The sequence below is a fragment of the Python bivittatus genome, unplaced genomic scaffold (genome assembly GCF_059951505.1).
Source record: "Python bivittatus isolate LINGU-HERP-01145 unplaced genomic scaffold, Pbiv_v1 ctg000690_np1212, whole genome shotgun sequence".
NCBI lineage: Eukaryota > Metazoa > Chordata > Lepidosauria > Squamata > Pythonidae > Python > Python bivittatus.
Genome location: NW_028277096.1, coordinates 14,090,910 through 14,104,439, shown reverse-complemented (window position 1 = coordinate 14,104,439; position 13,530 = coordinate 14,090,910). Strand labels below are relative to the sequence as shown.

At 39.6% G+C, this 13,530-nt stretch overlaps 1 protein-coding gene across 1 annotated transcript in view; it reads right to left on the bottom strand.

Annotated features, from left to right (window-relative positions):
• Positions 1–13,530, bottom strand: part of LOC103052998 (activator of transcription and developmental regulator AUTS2) — a 94,474-nt gene that overhangs the window by 35,833 nt on the left and 45,111 nt on the right. The window contains exons 5-6 of the mRNA XM_088152324.1: positions 11,564–11,805; positions 7,657–7,701 (exon numbers count right to left, since the gene is read on the bottom strand). Of these exons, the coding sequence (XP_088008450.1) occupies positions 7,657–7,701; positions 11,564–11,805 (287 nt within the window). The remainder of the gene's footprint in view (positions 1–7,656; positions 7,702–11,563; positions 11,806–13,530) is intronic.

Genomic DNA, 13,530 nt, shown 5'->3' with positions numbered 1-13,530 from the left:
CATCATGAGCCAAAACTGTAGCAGGTACAAAATGGCAGATAGCTCTGCAGTCTTGCCTTATGTGAGCAAGGGGAAGGAACTAGTGCAGGAAGATCTCATTGTCAATTGCATTAGATCCAGTACTTAAATCATTGCATGCAGATTTCAGGGACCAGCTCCATAGACTTTTCATTCAACTTCCAGACAGCTTCTCAGTTACTGCTGATACTTGGTAAGTACAATATAATTCAACTTAATGGTTGCAAGACTGGATAAAGTAGAAATGGGAAAATTCAGGAGGGAATTGACTTACGGATAGGATTTAATTTTTTTTAAATGCATTTTTTATTCTCGACATAAGCATGTTTGGCTTTGACCCACGCACACTTGCTTGTTATTCTGATCACACGAGGCCTCAGAACCCTGTTATGCAGTTAACATCTATCTCTCAGTCTCTCCTAGAAAAGTGATACATCCATGACTTAAATAATACAGAACATAGGAAGATGTTCTTTGTACACTCAGACTACTGATTCATTTAGCTTAATAGAGATGTGCAAAATTAATTGATCCAGGAATGGAACATTCTGTTTCCCTTCAGAAAGTTCTGCTTGCCTCTGGACTATACCATTCTGGGGGAGGTTCTGAGTTCTGAGAAGTCCATCATTTGAATTTAAACAATTCAAGGTGATCTGGCAGATGGTCCAGCCCCCAACACTCTCTTTCATCCAAAATATCACATCTGGAACATCTCAAGCCACTTCCAGTTCAGGGGATATACTTCTGGAAGCCACCAATTATCTCCAGAACAGAATGATCTGGGAAGAGATTTGTCATAGTCTGGAGAGCAATAGGTCATTCTGTTCCAAGACTGAAAAATTTTGCACACTTCTGTTGTTTAAACTGACCATCCACAGTCTTCAGGATTTCCCATCCATACTTGGAGAGCCAGGAGACTGAATTTGAGACCATCTTTATCCAAAATATGCGTTTTGCCATTGAGCAAAACACAGTTGCTTTTGAACTGAAAAGCAGTTTAGAAAGTGGGCTCTTCCCCAGTTTTCTATATATTGGAAAAGGAAGGAAAAAATGCTCTGCAATTTTTGATATGAGACTAGGCAAAAATTACCGTTTAATTGAAGATGGGGAAGAAACTGTTATGAGTTCCAAGATTCTTGGTTCCCACTCCCCCCTGCTATTAAAATGCAATTAAGAGTACAGAATTTATGTATTATATCTAGCAATGAAAAGTATGCAGAGTTCCAATATTATTAGTGTGATATACTGACTATCTCATCACACTGAGTATACAAAGAAATAATATCTCAGCTTCCCCTCCACCCCTTATCTCTTGAATAATTACTTAATTCTCTGCAAAAGGCACAAATGGGAAATGCAATAATATCTAGCTAACCTGGAAGCTTTGTATAAGTAGATGCAATGTTTCTCAACCTCGAGAACTTTAAGATGTGAGGACTTCAATTCCCAGAATTCCCCAGCCAGCATACTGGGTTCCTAAGGGTGAGAAACACTCTACTCGAGACTTGAGATTCCAAGCATAGTTTATGGCTATCACTTGAACTACAGGTTGGAAGTGGCATATAAATGTTATAAATAAATACATTGTTGGTATTCATTAGGTTTATATCCTGCATGTTCTCCAGGAGCAAATGTCAGCTTGCAGAACAGTATCCTTTCATTGTATTCCCACAACAGTTATCCTGTGAAGCAGGTTGGGTTGTGAGAGGGAGACTAGCCCCAGTCAGTTTCCATGGCTGAAAGAGGATTTGAAACTGGGTTTCCCTAGTTCTAATCTAACACCTTAAACAGTACACCCACTTCAACAGTATTTTACATTTTGCCACTTAGCATGGATTCATTGACTGACTCCACTACCAACATTACTCTCTAGCTTTCTTGATTGAAAGCCTGTATGCTAGGCCAGAGGTGGGAACATCTGACTCCTTCCAGATGTTCCTGGATTACAGCTTCATGTGCTCCAACTAGCATGGCCAAAGTATAGAAAGGAAATTGGAAGTTGTACTTTAATATTAGAGCGAGGGCCACAGGATCCCTTTCTATTCCTATTTCAAGACTGCATAACTTCATCAACTCAAGTGTCACACAAGACTTTGTGTGGCATTCCAGTGGTCACATTCAAAAAGTGGGCAGGAACAGGATCCTTTTTTGCTTGCTATATTTATATCCCAAGAACCAGTTTGGTCTAGCAGTTAAAGGTGCTGGACTAGATGCTGGGGGACTCTGAATTCCAATTCTGCTGCAGGCACAAAAGCCAACTGGGTGACTTTGGGCCAGTCCTTCTCTCTCAACCCTAGAAAGAAAGCAAGGGCAAATCATTTCTGAAAAATGTTGCCAAGAAAACTGCAAGGACTTGTTCGGTAGTGACTAGCAGTCAGGACTGACTTGAAGGACCATAACCTTACTTGTATCCTAGTGAGCACAACTTAAACCCCCAATTTTGTCCCTTAAACTATCTCCCCAATAATAACCAAAAAAGGCCCCTTTTGCCTTCAAACCTATAACTTGCTCTAACGAATAGAACACAGAAAGTTTATCCCCATATGAAAAAAACCACTTAAATCATTATCATACAATCCTGGTCATAATAAAAGATTTCAGTAGTAACAACCCAGAATCACATACAAGGGACCTATTTGATTTGGTGTAAGATATGTATGTTACTATTGGTATTTTTATGCCTATGGGGATACATCTTTTATGTTATTATAGAAAATTATAGTTAAAACTCATCATGGATTTATTTGTTTATGGTTAAAATATATGGGTTATTATTACTGGTACTTTTGCTGTGTAAGATTGATTTTTTTTATAATTTGGCTATTATTAAGGGATGGGAAAAAGAGGGTTTTTTTGTAATAATAGACAAGGTCTCAAGTTACTGTAAATGTTTATACTTGTTTGGAGGGAGGAAGAAGTCACCTTTTATATGTCTTTCTTTCCCTTTCTTTTCTTTCTCTTTTTCTCTCTTTTTTCTTTTTCGTTTGTATATCCTTTTTCGTTCTCCATTAACTAGCTTTTATCGATGTAAAATTTTAATGAAAATATTATATCGATATAAAATAACCAAAAAATGCCAAGGCGGGGGGGGGAGGGCTGGGCCCACTCTGGAGGATAAATAATGACTGTTAGTGGGGCTTCTGCAGCCCACGTTTCGCTCCCATCTTGTATGCGAAAATACCCCTAGATAAAAGAATGATTCCACCCCCACCTTACCAGGTGAGCTACTGTTCCCCATTTACCAAAGAAAAGAGTGCATTATTAAAAAACACAATTTTGAGAGAAATTGAGTTCATTAAAGCTTGCTTCTTTACGCCTTGCATTTAGCTCAAAAATAACCGCAGTGCTGCGTGAGCTGGTATGGGTTGCTAATACGTTGATAATTGAAAAGAAGCAGGACAAATAAGAATGTGGCCGCTATTAAATCCCCAGCAAAGCAAAGCTTTTCATTCAGCTGAAACATTAACATATTTCATCGCCAGTCCGTTTGCGAGATAGGACAGCATCTTTTCCATTTTACGGACCAGGGAACTGAACCCAAGGAACAGCGATACAGCTCTAAGCCAAAATAATACAGCTAAAAAGAAGCACAAGAAAATAACATTCTTTTGGAAACTGGATTGCACTGGATGCCAAGTCAAGGGAGAGTGAAACTGCCATGCCTTCTAAGCTCAAAAACTCAAAAAGCAGGCTATTATTATTCCCCATATGCTCAAGAATCGTCAAGCCTATTTGTATTTAACTTCATTAGGAAAACATAATTTAAGCTGTGGATGCAGCCACCTGGCTCCATATCTCTCTTCCTGTTGATAGCCCAGTGCTGTTTGTAATGCTATTCATTTCTGCGTGAACTTCCAATGATGCAGAAAACATTTCCAAGATTAGCTGATATTGGAACTGAAAGCTTTAAGAAGTCATTAGGCAGGCCAGGGTCTAGGGCTGAAATCACTTTTTAATGCCTAAAATGAGCATCTTTAAAGACTCCAATGTCTGTAACGTTTAATTTTCTGTATAATGTGCCAGTTCAAAAAGATGGGGGGATGTAGCAATTTCATTGCCCATTGGCTGTTAACAACAAAATGACCATTATGGCAATGGCAATACTATCCCTCATTCCCCATCTCAACTATTCAATTTGGATTCCACTTATACCAAACATCTCAAATTCATTCTCAGGAATCAAGCAAGGTAGTAGAACATCTCACATCTCATGCTCCAAACCAGACCCATGATGACAATCAAGGACAATACTATCAACTCTAAAGCTCTCCACTGAAACTAAATAATGCTGAAGCCGCACCTATCTTGGAGTGTCCTCTGTGGTTGCTGATAATTTGAATGTTCTAAACTTTAGTTCAATGGGTGCTTATTAAAATCTTTAAGCTTGGGTCATTGTCAGGCTCTTGATCTCTGCCTAAAACCAGAAGAAATTCCTTTTCTGGGCCTCCACCTAAAAAGGAAGCCATTCTTTTTTCCAGTGTCTTTTTAGAAAGGATTTATTCTACTAAGAAGAAAGGAATTAGGTTGCAAGAATTCCAATGACTGAAAAAATTCCCAACATATAGCCAATACATTCCCAACAAATGTTAGGGTGGAGTCTTTCTCCCCCCCCTTTTTTTTCCTTCTTTTTTTCCCCCTTCTTTCTTTTTATACTGCCTTTCTATGAATTGGTTAACTGTCAGTTCTTTTAAAGGATCATGATAGAGCTTGCAGGTGAAGATTTATAAAACTGACTTCAGGTTCTTTATCAATCTGGGAATTGACCATTACAGTCATATAGCCTTTTAACTATATGGTAAATTGAATGTGTTACATGAATGTTAGGCTTAATTACCTCCTTCACAGGGCAAATAATAATTTGGTAGGAATATATTCCCAGGAGGGTGATCAATACATGCTCTCAGGAATTGGAAAAACTCATTCAAAGTTGCAAGGTTGATGCATTAAGGGGAAAAAAAAAAGAGTTCTCATATGAGATACTAACAAAACTGGATTCTTTCATGGCATAAGGAGGTTGGACTTGACGACCTAAATGGGTCTTCTAACTGTATGATTTTATGAGCCTTAATAACCCTATGTCAGAATTCAATTATATTCTTGATTTGGGTTGCTTGCTCGCTTGTTTTTTTATGCCCAAATCACAGCAGAGAAAGCAAATATATTTTAACACAATACCAATTTTCTAATTACATTGGTATCTTTTGTTAAGAAAGCACATACTGATCCAAAATCCAAAATGTAAAAAGCAAATTCTAGTTTGCCTACCAATTTAGACCATAATAGCTCTTTGCTTTGGATCATTAAATAAAATCCATCAGTTAAGATGCATTTAAATAAGGTGCTGTTTAAAAGATTCAGCTTTTTAATCTTGTAGCTTCTGACCTCTATAAACCAATGAAATTCACTGATTCATTCAGGATTATATTCCAAACAGCTTTGGGTCAATTACATCAAGCAATAAATACATTAAGATAAAATCATAATAGTCAAAACAATAAACATGTCCTAATGGCACCACCCCATGGCAGTAGGTCAAATGTTACTGTCCCCAAATGATTTTCTGAAGAGCCATGTCTTCAGGGCTCTTCAGAAGTCCCACAAGGAAACGGTAGTCTGGATATTGAGGGGACAACTATTCCACAAAACAGGGGCCATCACTGAGAAGGTTCAAAATAGACTCCCTGAAGATGGTATTCCTTCAGTGATGGGACCTTAACAAACTTTTTCCCCACCTCTTACTAGACAACAGTCTAAGCCCAAAGTATGCAGACTTGAATTTATCCAGGTTCTGAGCTGTATAGGCTTGAAAGTAACATCCACCACCTTGAACTGCACTCAGAAGCAGACCAGCCAGTGCAGATCTGGTAGCAGTAGCATCACATGGGTGAATCTAGGTATGCTTATAACTACCTGGATTGAGACATGCTGCATCAGTTGAAACTTCTAGATGGTCTTTAAAGACAGTCCCACATGCAGAGAATTGCAATAATCCAGCTGTGAGGTGATAAGGTATGAATAATGACACAAAGCTCCCTGATCCAGGAATGGCTGCAATTGGCACACCATCTGTAATTGTACCAAGGCCTTCCTGACCACAGCCTCCACTTGCCGTTTGAGTAGGCGCTGTGAGTCCAGGAGGACCCCCAAATTGCAAGCCAGCTCCATCTGGGGCTACATGACTCCATCCAAAGCTAAAGATTATTATCCAGGGAGTTAGTTGGCCTTTGAATCCACACCATCTTGCCAAGACTCAATCTGAGGCTGCTTTTCACCCATCCAGGTCCTAACAGACTCCAGGCATTAGGTCAGAACCCCCACTGCATCTCTTGTCTTAGTGTGATGGCCTGATTCACACACACTAAGATCATGACTGGATCCCCACGACACACCAAATCGCTAATTGCCCAACCCCATTTCAAACAACTTTAATGTGCTGTATGAACCCAGGCTTTCATTGTAGGGTCAGCCTAATTTTCATGAATTAGGGTAATTTAGAGCCCTTCAGGATGATTCATGGATTTTGGAACCTGTGCATCCAAGATATTACCTCCTCTACTCTAGAAGTTTCACATAACAATGTACATCTTAGGCTACAACAATGAGTGGTTTTCCATACTTATACATACTCTGGTGAAGTTGGCCCCAGCCACACCCATTTTGCTCTCCAGAATACTCTCCCCCACCCCAAATTGCTTTTGCCTTTTCTCTAAACAGATGAGTACATTTCCAAACAAAGCACTGGGCTGCAGCAAATCACCCTTTTTATTTAGAGGTGTAAATCCGAGTGATGAACAGACTTGTACTTTGCTTTGCAGCATAACAGCTTCCTATGTTTTAAATTAAAAGAATATAAACAAATAAATTAGATGGGATAGAGGGCGTCCATGTGCCAAGGGAAATGAGATTTCCCGCTCTGGAAAGGAGAAGAAATACTGCTCCCATTTTTCCTATGAGAATTTTTTAAAATAAATAAATTATCCCTCTGATTAATTATTCTGCAGATTGGGTGGCAGGTAGCAGTCCACATGGACTACTACCATGTACTGGAATACTCAAGTAGTTTTGAGTCTTGACCCGTTGGAACATAGCCAATTTTTCAATTTGGGTTGTTTTGCCTTAAAGTCAAAACCAAACTTATTTTCCATTTTTGCATCTTTACTGTTCTCAACTATGAGACATGGACTCAGGCACTGTATCTGGACGAATCACTGCAGATCTTATGAGATTAATAAACATAGGATTCTATTCAACATGAGAACTTGGCTCTCTTGTCTTCATTGCCATGTCAAAGTACAAAATAACCATCATCCTCGAATGAATAAGGAAACCTGTAATAATAAGGGAGGCTTTGGGAATCCACTGAATCTCCAGCCTCATTATGATAAAACTAGACTTAAGCATGAGTGCTGAGCAAAAAGACAATGCCAATTTTAAAAAGGAGAAGATGCTACATCTTTAGAAAAGGCAATAAGGCAACAGCTAAAGCAACTGACAATATTGATGATGGACTCTTTTTATAGTGAATGGAGGTGAAGGAATGAAACATAAAACTGGATGTTCCATCAGTGACTGAGCAGTGATATCAGCTCATGGAAGAAAAGCAATTAAAATCATTGTAATGCAATAGTAAGAACTCACACTGTGACGGTAGAAAGGATCAACTTTTGTAGGGTATTTGTCAAACTGTAAAAGGATTGAAATACAAACTCATTACATTACATGTGCCGGGGGGAGGTGACACACAGTCCTTTGATTCAAGGAATAGTTTTGAATGCTACCCTATCTAAAGGTTCAGCAAGCAGTTCTTATAGAATAGATGGAGCATCCATGGGCGAGAGGGATAATAAAGTCAAGATGGTAGCCACAACCACAAAATTGAAGCCCCGCCCTTTTTATGTGTATTGCATGATGCACATTGAAAAAGAACAGGGCTTCAATTGCCAGTTGTGGTCACTGTCTTGACTTTTTTGATGCTTCTCCGCCCCCCGCCCCCCGCCCCCCACCTCAGATGCCCCTCAATAGACCACAGCAAAAAATATAATTTTAAAACAGTAAGTCCCTGGAGATAAGAAGGATCAGGAATCAGCAGTCAGAAAGAAACACATCAAGGAAAACAAGGGTAACAACATTTCAGATATTAAATACAACAAGCAAGGACTATACATTCTATTCCTCCTCCACCTTAACATCTTAATCCCTGCTCGTCATTTTACCGCATCCTCACTTTTTGCTGGATTTGGTTTTAGAAGACAGGGAATAAGGTTTTTAAAAATTATTAATAGTAGTAGTAGTAGTGATATCAATAGTCACAATTCTCCTCAGCCCGGTAACACCTACCCCCCATTTCTCAGTCATCTCTGCTAGTTCTAATGCTGTTAGCACTTACCCAAATGGAGTTTCTGATTAGAGGGACCAAGATTGGAAGTGGATGATGATAATAGTAGTAGTAGTAGTAGTAGTAGTAGTAGTAGTAATAATAAATAATAATAATAATAATAATAATAGAAAATTAAACATGTATGCTGCCCAACTTTCAACTATAGAATGATAGAGATAGAAGTAGAGATGGAGATGGAGATAAAGAGAAGGAGATGGACATAAAGATAGAGATACAGTAGATTAGGGCCTAAATATAGAAATATCATGACTGCGAGCTTTCTAGTTTTTAAGTAATGCTGTAGAAGAAAGCAGAGTGCCAGTAAGAAGATTGACAATTCACTAATTTCTTTTCCCCCAGCACTTCAGATTTATTTAAATCTTTATTTAAGATAATAAAGATGAAATGCCAGCAGACTCAGGTTATTTTCCCACTAGGTCTTTTTCCTGAAATTGCCATCATTTCTTTACTCCCTTTATATAAAGACATTAGATAACCTCATTGCCAAATTGTTGCATTCCCATGTTCCCTGTATTGCCCTCTTTTGTTTTCCAAGTCTGAATTGTGGGACTGCAATAAAATGTAACTATGGCCTCAGTTTGGGAAATGAAATTGGGGCTTTTGTGTCTTTAATTGAAAGATTCCAGGTTTAATTTCTACCTGACCATTGTGGATAGAGGGATTACTGACGAGCTCACACCTTTTTAGTCAGTTTAAGTATTGTAGGACTATCCTATATGGTGGCAAACATCCAGATGGTCACAAGATGGCAGCAGATACAAAAAATATTAGTTCTTGGCTGCCATTTAAGTGGTTGTCCAAATGTTTGCATGCCAAATAGCCCTAAAGTATTGACTAGCTCCCACTTGCTTTGTCAGAATGTATTACTATTACGATATGGTAAATAACTCTATTTTGTTCTAAAAGAAAGGCACAGGATGAATAGAAGAAAGGCACTCATTAAACCTGCCTCCCACTTACAGCAAACAGAAGCAAGGAAAATATTAAGCTGCTGAATAAATGGTCAGAAATTTCATACAGAAAACTTTCAATAAACATCAAACATGGTACTTGTTCAGTGAAATTTACTTCATGCTCATTATCAGGGAAGCTAGAAATACGTAGGGTATAATTTAGCTATGCAGGCAACTGAAACCTCAGCCATGGAACCAAATTACTGCCATGAAATACCAAGACAATTCTATGGGGCATACTGTATGTTATAGTGTTACCCTAATTGTCTTTAGATGTTTATTTTTTTTAATGGTTGTGTTACTTGTTTTTTTAGTTTTCATTCTCTGTTCGCCACCCAGAGCCACAATTGTGAAATGGGTGGCTATATAAATTGTGTAACTAACTGGCTGACTGACTGATTATTTGTCTCCTCACATAAGCATGGCTGAATGTTCTCATGATTGCAAAAAAGAAAAAGAAAGGTTAAATTACTTATTAAATTAGGAGTACCAGATCTGGGCTGCAGAAGATCAGATGACCACTGAAATGACAGCAAAGGGATAGGATTCCTGTATTTTTGTTGCTGCCATCTAGTGCTAGTTTGCATTTTTGCAGCCCAGAGTTGGCAGCCCTAATTAATTACCAAAATGGTGAGAATTCATTATTAAGCAAATTTGCCAGTATACCCTTTCCCACTCTAATTTCCCTAGTATGGGAATAGGCAACCTAGTTGTATTTAGATGTTTTAAATCACCACTCCCATAATCCCTAACCACTGACTATGCTGTCTGAAGTTTATGGGATCTGTCATTCAAGATCTCTAAGTTGCCTCTTCCTGAGGTATTTCCTCTCCAAGATCCACCTATAAAATCCAGCTTCTGGCTGTCCTACAGGTCAGAGAAAGCACAATTCAAGATCTGTAGTCCATACTTGGATAGTAAGGTTCATGTTTACTCTGGGGCAACAGAATCCCTGGATTATTAAATAGCTATGGATTCTTACCATAAGTTTATGAACATACAAACAAACATGAAGCTGTATTCTACTCCAGCCATAGAATACGATCTACTCTGACTTTCAGCCCCTCTCTATAGTCAGTCCCAGATCTATTTGCCAACATTCTTTTAATGGAAAGTGTCAGGGTTAAAACAGAGACCATAGTTATACAAGCCAAATATACTATATACTATATAAAACCAGCAAGGAATCAAATTATTTGGGCTATAGATCCGCATGCTTCCATTTTACTAAACATCTGTATCATGTCCCACATCAAACAATGGAAAACCAACATTTCACATAGAAATGCTTCATCCTAAGTTTCATGCGCTAGTCCTGTTTTTGCATGATATTTCTGAATAGCGGCTGGGATTGTTTGGAATGCATTTACGTGGAGTGGCAATACTTCCTACTTTACAAAAGACAGTCTTGTGTTTGCAGACAATGTATTACAGTAGTTAAAGACAACTTTATTCCAGGTTTAAGGAATCTATAGCTCTCTAGATATTGCTAAGCTATAACCTCTGGCTGCAGAGGCAGCATGCTCAATATTGAAGGATACCAGATCATCCATAATGATGAAACTTGGGTAATAAATTTGGGACTCAGTGAATTAAATGACCCCTTCCAATTTGAAGATTCAGCAAATTCCATCCATCCATCCATCCATCCATCCATCCATCCATCCATCCATCCATCCATCCATCCATAGGACTCCAGAGCCCCCCAAACCCAGCTTGATTTGAAGGGCCACTGAGTCACAATTTTATTTCCAAAGATTGAAAAACACAAAAATAGAAAGAAACAACCTTGAAGCTGTTCATCAATTGTGGATTAGCAATAAGTAATGTGACACATCTGGTCACAGGCCCTTCTTCCAATGAGGTGGTATCTGATGTCTACTTAAATCACAGCTACTATTGCCCAATTTGCATCTATACCTATATATTAACATAAGCAAACTTTATGTAAGCAGTGCTCTCTTTTTGGGCAAAGAGTGCAGTATGTGTAATCAGCCAATCTATATACATGGAAGCCCCTCCACCCCAAGCCCCCTCCCCATTGCAAAAGGTCCCAAATGCATTTCAGTCTCACAATAATTGTACCCTTTCTCCCATGACTCCTTCCACAAACATCTTTGCTGTTGTTATTATTATTTGTAGCCGTCACAATATATTTTGCAACAAAAGAGGGTTGCGCGCTACTTATCCTCACATTTCTGCCTGGGTTACGCACCATGGGAGGTGCTGGCGTTGGCATAATGGCCGTAGGTGGGATGGCGTGAGGAAAAGGCGTGAAGGTGTGCTGGTGCGTGTGTTGGTGCGTGTGCTGGTGTTGGTGCTGGTGCTGGTGGAACTCCGTCCTTAAGTAGGGTGGTGGGCCCAGCGAGGCGCCACGATCAGCGCTCTGGGAGGCCAGAAACCGAGTGTTCAGCTCCTGGCGGAGAAGATCTTGCTCTGGAAAGCAAGACAACATCATGAATGTTTCTCCATTCCTCCTTTACTTATTTCAACGGTCTTATGCATCATTCCAATCATTGCCAGCTCCGAGCAACATACATGCCTAATTCTGTAAGGAAGGTTAAAAATGTACATCAGCATCTGTACAATAACAACATAGCACAAGGCAACTCACAACTGTTCACTAACGAATAATATGAAAAACCCAAAGTCTATCTCCAAAGACTGTTGAAAAGCCAGGTTTTGATGGCCTTCCTAAAATTCAGTAAAGTTGGGGCCATATGCATCTCAGTGGGGATGGAGCTCAGGGGGGATCAGAGAAGAAGGCCTGCCTCCCCATTTCCTCAGTGCAGAGACCAAAGGGGCCCCTTCAATCTGATCTTCTTGGGGGCACCAAAAACAATCGGGAGAAGGCCATCCTGAAGGTACCCAGGACCTGAGCCATCTTCCCTTTACTGAGTTCTCCTTATTGCACAGGGGATAATTTTGAAATGTAGGTGGTTGAGCTCCTGCTTTGTTCATGCAAGCACAGGGGCTTCCATAGGGAGTCAATGACATCAAAATGCGTGACCAGGGCAATCAAAGCCCTGAGACTTTTTACATGTGTGAGATGTATGTGACACACTCTAAACAAGGGTAGGGCTTTGATCACCAGGTTGCGTCTACCATTTGGATGCTGTTGACCCTCCACCCCCTTTGTAGTTACCCCTGCACAAGAAACAACATATATTTTATCCTTCCCTCTGCTTTGCAGGACATGTGTGCTCAGTTTAGAAATGTAAGTTTCCAGATAGTAATCTTTTATTCTTATTATTGTTGTCGTCAACCCAAACCAATCTACTGGAGGATGCGGGCCTCTATATGTTATGGACTATAATCTACCATGTTGTTCCAGTATAAATGGGCAGATAGAGATTTTCAGACTTCTCAATCTAGCCCTGAGAGAGAGTAAATCAACCACACATCCCCCAGGGAGCTTCTGTGGCAAAGGGTTGGCTACAACCTAGGTCTCCCCATTGCTATTCCAACACCTTAAGCACTACATGACACTGGCTCTTGCACTGAAAGAGAGTGTCTGACTCAGCGTGATCTGGCCAATTTCTGTGCCTAAGGGAAGATTAGAATCTGAGTTTCCTTGGTCCTAGTCCAGCACTTCAACCATTACAACACTCTTGCTCTCATGCTGTCAAAGATCTGGATCTAGAGACAGAGACAGAGACAGAAACAGTGACAGAGACAGAGAGAGAGGTTTCTCTTCAGATCGTATGCATGGGTACACAGAAAATAATTCAGAAAAAGGACTTTGGACCTCATTCAAGTAGACGCCCAGCACATCTCCTGTTATTAAAGCAGGCTGTTGTTTTTCTGGTTTCCACATGAGACTGGGGGGAAAACAACCTTATTAAGAGTGGCATTAACTTTAATGAATAGATTGCTTAAATGAGCTGCACCTTTCTTTCGAGCGCACGTAGAAGCCTGAAAAAGCAAGCTGCTTTAATGAACAGCAGAAAGGTGCTGGGCTTGTGCACAGATCAAAATACTTTTTCTATATTGCTTTCTCAGTCTTGGGGGAAACATCCAAATAGTTTGGGGAAAAAACAAACTGTATGCACTATTTCATTATCCTTTACAGAGATAAATACATGGATGCTGCTGCCAATGTTCTTGAGGCATAGTGGACAGATTTTGATCTCTCTGGCTCAAAAGCAGGAGCAAACAAGG